At 41.2% G+C, this 14,024-nt stretch overlaps 1 protein-coding gene across 1 annotated transcript in view; it reads left to right on the top strand.

Moving 5' to 3' along the window:
• Positions 1–10,035: 10,035 nt before the first annotated feature.
• The window catches only part of CPNE8 (copine 8), a 232,516-nt gene continuing 228,527 nt past the window's right edge, over positions 10,036–14,024 (top strand). Inside the window, exon 1 of the mRNA XM_047866283.1 lies at positions 10,036–10,532. Within this exon, the coding sequence (XP_047722239.1) occupies positions 10,396–10,532 (137 nt within the window). The 5' untranslated portion in view covers positions 10,036–10,395. The remainder of the gene's footprint in view (positions 10,533–14,024) is intronic.

Here is a 14,024-nt window from a genome sequence, read left to right as displayed (position 1 = left end):
GATTCTTATTGTTATTCCTCTTTCCTTTTTCCCTGGAGTGTATACCTAAATGCTTGGCTTCAACTGCTAACTCTAAGCTATTGATTCCAACCTGATAATCCTGTCCCCTCAACTTAGCCCCAAATGCCTGTTGGTCATCACACCTGAGAGCCCAGCTCTCACCTGAACTTGACAAATCAAAACAAATTTACCCACTTTTCAATAGTCATGGCTACATGGGGACTGCCTCACGTCAGTCTGCATGCTGGGTGCAGGATATCATCAGTGGAGAAGATAGATGGGTACTTAGCTCTTGAAGCTCAAAGTCTAGCAGGAGGAATAGGTATTGAGCAAGTTGTCACACAATAATTATTCTAATTGTGATAGCTAAAGGTAAAAAGTGCTGTGGCCTAGCCTATTTGGGAAAGCTCCTATAGGAGCAAAATATTTCAGGTATTATAGTCCTTTTGTAAGAAGGTTTCCTTTTCTATACTCTTTTGATAAGTTTCAAAAACTTTTAGGGCTGCCCTTTCTGATTCACTCTTACAAATGGATTTCTTCTGGCAGCCTTGAAAAATCAAACTCTCTGAATTAGCAGATTTACTGAAAAGCTTCTTGGAAGAAACTTTAAATTTGGAGGCTGAAAACATTTATAAAAAATAAGACCTGTTCTTCATTCAGTAACTGAAAATATGTCCTTATAAAATTCTAATGACAGACTCCTTTTAAGCACATTTGTATTTCAAGGAGTGTAAGGTTTATTCTATGAGAGTTCTTAATGTTAACTGGTTATCATTGTATAATCATATTCAAATGAACATCTGTAAGTCTAGAAGAAATGAAAACTGCCATTTTCCCTATTAGATAAAGCAGCAATCTTAGAATTTCATCTTTCTCTATGCATAAAGTAAATTGTTCTGTTAGAATAGTTACTTAAAAGCAACACAAAGATATTTGCTGGATACTTCCAGGAGGAAGTGACATTTTAGATAGATCATGAGGGATGAATAGTAGTTTGACCAAGTGAAGATGAAGTTAAGAAGATATATGTGTACATAAAATAAAAACTTTGAGAAGGAGAGAAACATAGAGGGTTAGAATGGTTCAGGAAAGACCACGTGCCTGAATATAGTGAATGTGGATCTCCGTTAGTCGTACAAGTCATGTAAGTAATTTTAAATTACTACTCTGGGTAGCTTACATGAGAAAATAGAAATAGAGAGCTTAAACCATCATCACCAAATTGTCATCATCACCATAAGCATTATTAGTAGTTTCATTTATTACATAATCTTTAATTTTCATCAACTATGGATCATTGATGAAAGTATCATTTTAAAGATAAGAATACTGAGGCTCAGAGGTATTTGAGAAGGCCTGGTTGAAGAGGTGACATCTAACTTGGGACCTTAAGACTAAGCGTGAGCTAAGGAAACAGGCATGGAGGAAAATTCCAGGCAAAGAGAATGGTATGGGTGGTTTCAGGAGGAATTTTACAAGGCCAGATTAAAAAGTTTTATAAAGTGCATTTTAGCTGTAGAATAAGGCATGACTGGAAACAGGGAGACCAGGTAGGAGAGCATTGCATTATCCCAGGTGAGAAAGTATCGTAAACGGAACTAATGATAATGGCAGAGGGAAAGTGAAAGTTGAATAGATTTCAGAAATATTAGGAAGTAGAAAAGGTTGTCAGCACTGTCCAATAGATCTCTATAGTGTGAATGATAGGTCCTAAAATTTGCACTATCCAATAGGGTAGCCACTACCTATATGTGGCCACTGAGCTTTTGAAATGCAACTGAGTAACTGCATTTTAAATTTTATTTAATATTAACTAACTTAAATTTCAGTAGCTACTTGTGACTTGAGGCTATCTTATTGGACAAGGCAGGATTGGATAATTTTAGCTTCTTCTCTTTTTTCATATCTTCTCTCTAATTACAAGATCTTTTAAGATAACGTCACTCTATCTAAACTTGGCACGCTTCTCCTCTGGTGTGTTGGGTCTTCTCACTACTGTACAAACATATGAAATATTTATTTTTACTTCTAGAGTTGCTCATATTTCCACCCTCACCTATATTGCTCTATCTTCTTATTTTACCTATTTAAGACCCCTTTTTCCAGGAAAGTTTTAATGCTTATTCTTTCTCATTAATATGTCTTCCCTTGTGTGGAGCCTGGGTGGCTCAGTCAGGTAAGGATCCAACTCAAGATTTCAGCTCAGGTCTTGATCTCACAGTTTGGTTCATGAGATCAAGCCCTGCATCCGCACTATCAGCTCATAGGCTGCTTGGGATTCTCTCTCTCTCCCTCTTTTTCTGCCCCTCCCCGCTCTTTCTTTGTGTCAAAATAAATAAGTAAACTTTAAAAAAAATACATGTCCTTGAGCATCAGTCATTCCAGTCTTTACTACATAACCTCATGACAAGTCATGGCTTATTTCTTGCTCATTCTTACTTTTTATTAATGTGATGAGTTGATGCTAATCTCATATTAAACAAAGATGCTTGAAAGTAGGAAACATATTCTTCATATTTTCTATATTTCTTCCTCTACTGTTGAATACGTAGTTAGCAAAGGCCTTATTTCTTTTTTCTTTCTTTCTTTCTTTCTTTCTTTCTTCTTTCTTCTTTTGAGAGAGTGGGGGAGGGGCAAAGAGAGAGGGGGACAGAGGATCTGAAGGGAGCTTTGTGCCGAAAGCAGAGAGCCAGATGTAGGGCTTAAACTCAGGAACCATGAGATCATGAACTGAGCCGAAGTCTGAAGCTTAACCAATGGAGCCACCCAGGCACCCTGGCAAAAGCATTCTTGAAGACAAACCCTTGCTTACTACTGTGATCCTACTCATTACAATGTACGCTATGAGGTTTCTGGTTCCTTATATACATTTTTTTTTCAAACAAAACGAATTTAAAGTAGTGAAAAAGATCAGTGTTGTTTTTTTAAAATAAGAGATATACAATTACTTAAGCCTTACCCGAATTGACTGTTTTTAGTGGGTAGTCCCCAAAGATAACGGCTGTCAGTTCCTTCTCTTCCAATTTGTGAGTGCTGCTCCACCTTTTATGTCACTCAGCCACCTCCCCTGGTCCCTTTGAATCTGGACTGGCCTCGTGACTTGCTTTGACAAATAGAAATCAGTGGAAGCAATACTGCGCCTGTTCCAGGCCTAGCCTTTTAGGCTCTGGCAGCTTCCACTTTGGCTGTAGGAAAGCCAGTCACCATGCTGTGCAGTTGGGGCTAGACTAGACTGAATGAGGAGAAACCACGGAGCAGACACGTGGAGGAAGGGCACTGAGCTGCCAGACGTGGAAATGAAGGCTTCTTGTATTTTGCAGCCCTGCCAGCCTCTAGCTAAATGCAGTCTATGTGCATGACTCAAACTGACACTACATGGAGCAGAATTGCCTGGTGGAGGCCTATGCTAATTTCTGACCCACAGAATCATGAAAATTAATACAAGCACTGTTGTTTTGAGTGGTTGAGTTTTGGATTGGCTTGTTACACGGCAATAAATAACTGAAATGCTATCATTTAAAAAATAGAAGATTCAGTCGTAGTAAGATAACTAACCCCAGTTTGATCACTTTCTTGACACACCCCTCCCTCATCCCAAGTTTAGGGCATCTCTTTATGGAACAGGCAGTGGATGAGTCAAATGACTGTGTGATAATAGAAAACCAAATACTATCCAAACCAACGTGAGACTTTCAACACACAATTTGAAGTATGTTCTTCCATATGTTTGAATATTAAGTGTAAAATTCTGAATTGAAAGCATCCTATATTCTAAGTGTTCTCTCGAGTGTAAAATTTATTTATCAAACACAGGGGGAAAGTCTTGTTTGAGAATAGGTTTACCTAAATAATTATCTAAGATCCTTTATAAAGGTATTACATAATTGAAATATTGGGTTTAATGTTCCTGGATACTTACTCAAGACCTATCTTAATTTTCTATTATTTGTAAGATTTTAAAAGTGATATTTTTCTAAGTGCTTTAACCAGTAAAAGGGTGGTGTTTATAAAATTGGTGAGATGTCGATCTTTTTTAGTCACAAGGTAACTTCAAGCTAAAGTTGGTAATATTGTTTTAATGTCTGGAATGATTGAGTTATCTGCAGATTTGATCAGTTTGAGTAAATCATCTTCAAATGATTAGCAGGTCACAGAAAAGGTAGGTATTCAGAGAACATATTTTGGCCACTCATCATAAAGTCTTCCTTGAGCTGCCATTTTTCCATAATTAAACAGTCAATTCTTTGCTCTTATATGTTTATTTGATAAGCTGTATTGTCACAGAGCAGGTCATGTGGCCCAGTGATTATACAGCTATCTGCATATCCTCATAGGTTAAGTAATGACATAGCTATTTTCTTCAATTTCCCAAGGGCATTATTATTATTATTATTATTTTAATTTTTAGAGAGCAAGAGAGAGTGAGAGAGAAAGCATAAGCAGGGGAGAGGGGCAGAGAGAGAGAGAGCAGAGAGAGGAGAATCTTAAGCAAGGTCCACACTTACCGTGGAGCCTGATGTGGGACTCAATCCCACACCCCTGGAATAATGACCTGAGCTGAAATCAAGAGTTGGAAGCTCAACCTACTGAGCCACCCAGGTGCCCCTCCCAAGGACATTTTGAAGATGAAAATATGGTAACGCTGTTATTTCTGACTTATCCTGGTGTGGAATAGTTGTTGGGTCCAGTAGAGCAAATTTTCTATTGCTATAGCTATAGTCTGAAGAACTGCTCAGTCTAGTTTGTTTTGGACTTCTGCACCAAAACACCACTTGCTAGATGAGGTAAATGCACTTTGTCCTATTATTATGAGGATATGCTCTTTTAGGCTAGCTGATTTATTTATTTTTTTTTAAAGCAGGCTTAATGCCCAGCGTTGAGCCCATTGTGGGGCTTGATCTCATGACCCTGAGATCAAGACCTGAGCTAAGACCAAGAGTCAGACACTTAACCAACTGAGCCACCCAGGCGCCCTTACATTTTTTAAAATTTATTTTGATTTATTATTGTTATTTTTTATTACTTTTATTTTTATCTTTTTATATATATATTTTTTTAATTTTTTTTTAAATTTTTTTTTCAACGTTTATTTATTTTTGGGACAGAGAGAGACAGAGCATGAACAGGGGAGGGGCAGAGAGAGAGGGAGACACAGAATCGGAAACAGGCTCCAGGCTCTGAGCCATCAGCCCAGAGCCTGACACGGGGCTCGAACTCACGGACCACGAGATCGTGACCTGGCTGAAGTCGGACGCTTAACCGACTGTGCCACCCAGGCGCCCCTATCTTTTTATATTTATACAGTCATCATGCATCTCCTTGGCAGAAGGAGCTTTACCTTTAAGATCTAGCTCAGTGCCTAGCACATAGTAAACATTCAACTAATATTTGCTGAATCCCTGACTTGGTGAATAATGGCTGCTTAACAATTTTAGTAAATGAAATTTACCTTTGACTTTTAGCAATTCTAAAACCATTCATATTATTTAAATACATGTCAATAAATATAAAATTTATATTAAAATTTCTCAAAAATAAAAGTTAAAGGGAATAAACATGCCATAATTCACGATATTTATTAGGTTATTAAAATTATTTTTAAAAATTGTAGTTCTTTATGTGCTGTGTTGACCATATTAACAAAGACTTTGAATATACTTGAAATGTTTTATCATTTAAAGCTTACCTCAATATGATGGATTTAAAGTACCAAACTTGAAAAAAAAAATCAGAAAAACGGAAATAATTAGTGTTAATATCATGCATTAGTTTTCTTAGGACTGCTGTAACAAATTACCACAAAATGGTTGGCTTAAAACAACAGAAATTTATTCTCTTATGGTTTTTGGATGCAAGGTGCTAGGAGGGCCATGCTGTCCCCAAAGGCTCTAGGTAAGATTGCCTCCCTGACTTTTCTAGCTTCTGGTAGTTACAACAATCCTTGGCATTCCTTGGTTTGTGCAGTATAATTCCAATCTCTGTCTCTGTCTTCACATGGCTTTCTTCCCTGTGTGGCTATCTCCAAATGTTTCTCCTTTAAGGGTACCAGTCCATTGCTGATAGACATTAAAGAAGACCTAAATAAATGGAAGATATATAATGGTCATGGATCAGGAGACTAATGTTATCCACTCTTCTTTAAGTGGTCTATAGAATCAATGGAATTGCAATCAAAATCTTGATAAAAATTTTTTTTGGTAGACATTACCAGGCTGATTCTAAAATTTACATGGAAATTCAAAGATTCCAAAATGACAAAATAATTTGTATTATTATTTTAAAAAATTTTTTAATGTTTATTTATTTTTGAGAGAGAGAGAGAGAGAGAGAGAGAGCAAGCAGGGAAGGGGCAGAGAGAGAGAGGGAGACACAGAATCCAAAGCAGGCTCCAGGCTCTGAGCTGTCAGCACAGAGCCTGATGCGGGGCTCAAATCCACGAACTGGGAGATCATGACCTGAACTGAAGTTGGACGCCCAACCCACTGAGCCACCCAGGTGCCCCGACAAAAGAATTTTTAAAATGATCACTACCTGCTTTCAAGAGTTATTAACAAAGTTGCAGTAATTGAGACTGTGGTATTTGTTTAAAGAAAAACAAACAGATCAATGAAATAGGATAGACTAAAAAATGGACTCATGGAGAATTGATTTTTGACAAAAGTACAAAGAAGAGTCAATGGAGAAAGGTTGGTCTTTTTAATGATGGTGCTAGAAAAATTTGATGTTGATGTGCAAAAAAGAGAACTTTGATTTAAAAAACTCAAATTAATCATGGGCCTAAATGGAAAGCCTGAAAATATAAAATTTCTAGAAGAAAACATAGAGGATAATTTTTGGCCTCAGATTAGGTAAAGATTTCTTTAATTCAACACCAACATTATAATCAGTATTAGAATAAAGTTGAATAACTGGATTCATCAACATTAGGAACTTCTGCTCTCTGACAGACCGTTAAAATGAAAATACAGGCCAGGGGTCCTGGGAGACTCAGTGGGTTGAGCATCTGACTTTGGCTCAGGTCATGATCTCACAGTATGTGGGTTTGAGCCCTGTGTGGGGTTCTGTGCTGACAGCTCAGAGCCTGGAGCCTGCTTTGCATTCTGTGTCTCTGTCTGCAGCTCCCCTGCTCGTAGGTGTGTGCTTTCTCTCTCTCAAATACAAATAAACATTAAAAATTAAAAAAAAAATACAAGCCACAGACTGGCAGAAGTTATTTTGTAAATTGTATAGAAAATATATAAAGAACTCTCAAAACTCAGGAATAATACAACTAATAATGCAATAAAAATGAGCAGGGGTACCTGGGTTGTTCAGCCGTTAAGCAACTGATTCTTGATTTCGACTCAGGTCAAGATCTAAGGGATCCTTAGTTTGAGCCCCACATCAGGAGGCTCTGAGCTTACAGTGTGGAGCCTGCTTGGGATCTCTCTCTCCCCGTCTCTCTGCTCCTCCCCCGTGTACTTGCGTGCGTGTATTCTCTTTCTCTTTCTCTCTCTTTTTCTAATAAATAAAAAAAAATTGCAAAAGATTTGAATAGACACTTTACCAAAGAAGATATACAGATAGCAAATAAGCACAGAAAATATTCTCATCACTAGTGATTACTCCACAACGAGATCCATAATTACAACATTAGTAGTCATTAACCCACTCTAAGACACCTATTGGATTGACTAAAATTTAAGAGAATAACAATAATATGTATTGATAAGGTTATGAAGCAACTGGAACTCATATAATGTTCATGGATCAGAAGACTAATAATGTTACCCACTCACATAATGTTGTGGGAAAGGAAAATAGTAAAACTATTTTGGAAAACAGTTTAGTAGTTTCTTAAAAAGTTAAACATTCACATTCCTTATGACCCAGGTATTTCACTTCTAAGTTTTTTTTCCTCAAAACTAATGAAAGCATATGCCCACATAAAGACTTATACATAAATGTTCATGGCAGTTTTGTTTGTTATAGCCCAAACCTGGAAAAAACTAAAACGTCCACTAACATGTGAATGGGTAAACAATTTGTGGCACATCTATATTATGAAATACTAGTGAACAATAAAAAAGAAATGCTCTATTGATGCACTCAACAAGGTGGATAAATCTCAAAAGAATTTTGCTTAATGGAAGAAGTCACACAAAAAAGAGTACAGGTTATATGATTCCATATATATATGGATATATATATCTCCATATACAATTATATACAATTGTATATACAATTGTATATATATATGTATAATTATACATATACAATTACAATTGTATATATATACAATTATATATATACAATTATATATACATATACAATACATACATATACATATACATACAATACATATACATATATATACATATACAATTATATATATATATATAATTATAGAAATACAAACTTATCCATAGTGATATAAAGAAGACCAGTGGTTGCCTGGAGGGTTGTTTTTAGTGGTGAAGGAGGGACTGATTACAAAGGAGACATGAGAAAACTTTTGGGGTGATGGAATGGCTCATTATTTTGATTGTGGTGATGGATTTACAGGAGTATATATGTATTGAAATTTATTAAATGGTACACTTTAAATATGTGCAATTTATTATATATCAATTATAGGTCAATAAAGTGGGAAAAATGAAGAAGCAAAGGACCTACGGGCTGGGTACTATTTTAAAGTTCTAAACTTTTATTTCTTCTGTTGGCTTCTGTGAGATAAGTCTGGTGACCTTAAAAAAATTCACCTAGGTCTCGTCCTCCAAATTAATTTTGGGCAGCATAAGAGAAATGTCTGGAGTTTTAGGACATTTCCAAATAGTAATAAACCACAGATTAATCTGTGATGGGAAAAGAGAACCAGAGAACCTCTGGATTTAAAGGATGAAAAGGGGTGGGCTGGGTGATGAGGAAAGGAAACCAAGACTGAATCGCAGGAAGGATCTTGACAGGGGGGAGAGAGGCAAGACTACGCCTACACATCCTCACGGGCAACTGTACAGATTCTCCGGGCAGGTGGCTCCAAGTGGATTAAAATGTTACAACGTATGGCTGGTTCTGAACCATGAAAACAGTTCCTTTCTGAGTTAGTCCTGCCAGCTGGAAACTCCGTGCTTGGCGCGTTGAGAAGGCGGCCACCATCCGACGCTCCCGGCGTCTTTACCTAAAGCCGCGTCCAGCTCTCCGTCGCCCCCTGGTGGCGAGCGCTCGGGGACCCGTAGGCGCACGGGTGAGGCCGGAGGGAAGGTGCAGCCAATGAGGTCATGGCAATGGAGGGGAGCCTCGGGTACCTCCCCAGGCTGTGTCCGCTTCGGCATTCTGGCACCAGCATGGCTGCCCCAGAATCCGGTTTCCCAAATGCGGCGCTCACTCCGGCTCCTCTGTGCTAGCGTCCGTCCAGTGTCATTCGGGTCTTACTGGGTGGGAGTCGGGGTGAGGGAGCTGCATTAAATACTAGTGACCTCCAGGTTTCAGGGCAGAACTTTTCATGCATTTGGGAACGAGGGGCCGCAGCAGGGCCCTGGCTATAAGGACTGTCCCTATTAGACCCCTGGTTCCGAGGAATTGAGGGAAGACGGAAACCAGATGGCCCCCTTAAATCCCAAATAGTTTTTCTCTCCACATTTCTCTCCACCCTGTTCCCGCCTTGTCCCAGATATTGATATGTCACTTTAGCACCGCGTACAGAACGTTGGAGATCGTCCTTCTGCCCCATTGTCCTCAACCCTCAAGGGGCCGAGGGTGGGCAGTCCAGAAGCTTGGACCGGCTCTTCGGCCCGAGGGCAAGGACCTCCATGGGTTTCGAGGGTGCGGTGAGGACCAGCGCGGGGTGGGGAGGGGTGGACCTACGGTGTGTGTGGAGGGGGGGGGTTAGGAGCGGGCAGAGGCGCCCACACCTCCAGCTTCCAGCTCAGGCAGGCGAACTGCGTGACATTCCCGTCCACACCTGATTGACAGGAGGAGGGAGTCGCGGCCCAGGAGGCGGGAGTGGGTGTGCAGAGGCGGAGACAACCCCAGCCGCACGCCCAGCCGGCCGGGGCTTGCGCTCCTAGACGGTTGAGGTCTGGGTCTCTTGCCCCCCGCCTCCCTCGCCGGGTGGCCGCTGGCTCCTCAGAGCCTGACACCCAGAGCGTGGAAAGGATCACGGAGTGTCCCCTGCTGGGGCTGCTGCCTGCAGGGAGGGGGCAGGGAAGCCCGGAGCCCCGTGCGCCACTTCCCCGGCAGCCTCGGCCTGGGTCAGGACTGGCTCGCGGTTCCCTCGCGGCTCTGCGCGGGTCCGCCTCCCCCTCCCTCCCCCTTCCCGCGAGCTGCCTCCGCCCTCCTTCCTCTGCCTCCACCCTCAACCCCCATCCCCGGCTGTCGGGAGCTGGGCTCCGAGCCCTCAGTCTGCCCGAGCTCTGCATGTGGGCGCCGGACAAGTCCGCGGCGCCTCCACCCAAGATGGACAGCCGCTACACCAGCACTGCGGGCATCGGGGACTTGAACCAGCTGAGCGCGGCCATCCCGGCCACGCGGGTGGAGGTGTCGGTGTCCTGCAGGTGAGGAGGCTAGCCCTTCCCCTCCCTCCTCCTGCTCTCCCGTTTGCCGGGTGGGTAGCGCTTGCGAAGCGCTCGGGGCACCCCGAGGCTTTGCTGGGGTGAGAAGTTGCGCGACGAGTGGGAAGCACCCCAGCTGTGGGTCCGAGTCACCCCAGTGACACGGAGCGGAGAGCGGGAACGAGAAGCGAGTGGTGGGCTACGGAACTGAGACTTTTCGTTTTCTTTCTGGGAAATGCTGTAAAAGTTGGCTGGGCTGTGACTCAGCGGCGGGAACGCCGGCCGCCGCCCACTTTGCAAGCCCTTTTTACGTCCCAGACCCGAGCTGCTGGGTTGGGTGATGACGGGAGTCGAAGGGGGACAGCATTGCCAAAAGCGCTTGCGACCGCTGCGCGCGGTGGCCCGGGACTCCCTCCGCTAGGCGTGTGCGAACCTGCTAGTGCCACAGTTGGCACCAAACCCGGCAGCTGCCTCCCCACCCACTTCCTGGAGCCATCCAGCTTGCTTCCCCCCACCCTTCCGGGCTTCTTGCCTCGTGCCTGTTAGGTAGAGATTTGGGCTCCAGCCCTGTTTGCAGACGAATCTGTGCCGTACCTGAAATCTGGGAAGTCACGACTTTCTGCCTGCAAGTAGACACAGTTTTCAGTGCTGGTAACAACTGACACTCTGCCCAAGGACTGTAAATTTCAACTCCTTGCCTGAGTTGCTTGGGTCAGTAGTCCTGTAAACAAAGCAGCATAATTGCTGTTTCGCAGAAGATTTTGAGAAGGAGATAGGCGGACTAGATTACTAAATTGATAACGGCACCAGGAGAGGGAGAATTTGCATAATATTGACTCTGAAGCCCACTTTCTTGTTTGCATACTTGGGTCTCTCTCAGTGGACAACTCTCTTCCCTTTTGCCCACTTTGGCCTCAGGATTGTTTTCAGTGCTTCAAATTCCCCTCCCCCCCTCCAGTTCTTTTCCTTAGCAAAACTTGCCTTGAGAGAATGTAACAAACAAGGGGAATCTTGGATGTAAATAAACCCGGAAACTTAAAATGCTGTCACCCCAGTCGTACTTTATTTTGCATTTTCACAAGACTAAGTCTAAAGCCCAAGGGATGGATTTTCTTTTTTGTGGAAATTCAAGCACCTACAACCCTAATTGAAGTGTTAATTAGGGGCGAGGCTTTCGGCTATCCCTGAAACTACATCCCATGATTGCTTGCTTCCTCTTAAGGCTGACCTCACAACTGTGGAGATACTAATGCTGATAGTGATAGCTAAGGTGGGGCTCTTGCCTTATTATGTTTATTGCTTTAAGGGTTGCCTGAGATTTCTTCCTGTCAACTGAACAGGTGAAACTATATGGAAAACTCTTTTCAGGCATTAATTTCTAGGCCTTTTTCTTTTCCCTGAAGCTGGCATTGGATGCTCGAGGGAAGTCATTAGTATATACACATCATACATAGCCAAAAGTCCTATAATAAGAGTGTTTTCTAGAGTTCTTCTCTGCTGAACATCCTGCAAAGCCTGAATGACATGTGGGCTGTATCTGGCATGAATATAAAAATGTTATAAATTAAATCTGAGTTTCCCAAAAGCTCTTTAGGACTGATGGGGAAATTGTACCTTCACTGGTCTTTCTACCAGTGGGATCCACATTTATCCACTCTTTTTGTGTGTGTGTTGGGTGTGCCTAGAATCTTGTAATTAATTGGCTTTAACCCAGTTTGTTTAAGCTTGATACCTCAGACCCTGGACATCCTTGTTCCAGACTTTTTTCCGTATCATTGATTTGGTGTCTTGTTGTCTTGTTTTTTGTTTTTAAGTTTTCAAAAGCAAAAAAAAAAAAAAAAAAAAAATAAGTCCTGAAATAGAACCCAAGTACTTACAGTACTTACATTGTTGAGAATTGAATCTTGTAAACATAGATGGTGTCCTCTGGGCTTTGGCATAAGAGACCTGGTTACGGATTCTGGCTTTGTGTCTCAATCATGTTACTTTGGAGTTCTTAATCTGAGCTCCTTCATCTCTAAAATGAGGATAATTGTGGTATTTATCTTATATAGAATGTTATCAGAGCTTCATAACATGATGTCTGAAAAGTGCTCACACAATTTGTGACACAAAAGGAAGTGTTAAAACAACATTAACTATTTTGAAATTGGAAATAGTATTTACTGAATAAATGTTTTCTATATGCTTCAGTATGGAATTCTGTAAATATTCCTCTTTTGTTCTGCAGTCAATTAGTAAAGAAGACAGGGATAGAGGCAGTCTTGGGATACCTGCTCTCTCTTTCTCTTTCTTCTTTGATGAAAGTATAAAGAGCGTATATTCTAGGATGTTTGGGGGGAATTTCACTTAGCAACAAGGCTCAACTGGAGGTCTCTCAGTCTTACTCCGGGCGAGCAGAGTAGGGAATTCCCTTGCTTTCTATGTTAGAGACCTCTGATGATTTGCTGACACTCCGAAAGCAACTCAGGAATAGAATCCTTTTTACTAACCTCCTTTCATTGTCCCCAGTCGAAGGCCTTTAAAAAAATCTTTATGACATTTTCATCTTCATTTTGGGGGAGGTGAGAAAATTAACAATTGAAGCTTGAAGCTAAATATAATTCATGGAAATCAATTAGTCTATTCCCTCACCAACTGTTTAATGTCTTTTGTATGTCGAGAATTATGCTCTGCTCCAGGAGAAATGTAAGAGAAGTTCTCTGAAAATGTAAAGTCTGGTTGGGAGAGAAGTATTACGTAATATGTGATGATGTCGGACTAAATCCAAAGATGTGGTTCGTGCACAGAGAGGGAAGAGACCATAGTGGAGTGGAGTGCTTGGAACATATTACAAAGAGAAGATGGGGCTTGAGGGGAGACGAGAAGGATGGGCAAGGCTTGCATTAGAGAAGGGACAGTAGTATAGCGTGGAGGTTTTGGGATGGCTACAAACTTGGTGTGTTAATGTGATGAGTGCTCTTTTCTAGCTGTGTTTATGTAGAGGCAAGCTCCTACCCTATGACTTCCCTTCTATCCAGTTTAGTTCTCCCAGCATTCATTTTTCTCATTATGTTAATTCATAGATTTTTTTTAAGTTAATTGGGTTACCTAATTAAAATGTCTGTAGCTGAAATGATACAACCTTACACACATAAAATAACATTTACAACATTCCCATTGTATTCTGAAAACAGATTAATTAGAATGAGGTAAAAACCAGTGGGAAAAATAATATGCAGTAATCACCTGTTTCCCTGGGCCTTTGGTTTAGTGAACTGTTTCCAACACATAATTTTGGTCATTTTCTCTGAGAAGTTAGTTTATCAATGAAAAAAAAAAAAGAGAGAACATTCTGTATTTCTAGACTTTGTGGGTTAGCCATCACATGTAAATTCTTTCACAGCAATAATTTTATAATGGTGATACAACCAATTTTAACTACTCAGGTTGAGGGAAGGATACAAAATGTGAGCCCCTACTTTGTGCTAGATATTCCGTGCGGTCCTATCTGAC

The sequence above is a fragment of the Prionailurus viverrinus genome, chromosome B4 (assembly GCF_022837055.1).
Source record: "Prionailurus viverrinus isolate Anna chromosome B4, UM_Priviv_1.0, whole genome shotgun sequence".
In the NCBI taxonomy this organism is placed as follows: Eukaryota; Metazoa; Chordata; class Mammalia; order Carnivora; family Felidae; genus Prionailurus; species Prionailurus viverrinus.
Note: the sequence above shows the minus strand (reverse complement) of the source record. Positions and strands in the feature narration are given on the sequence as shown.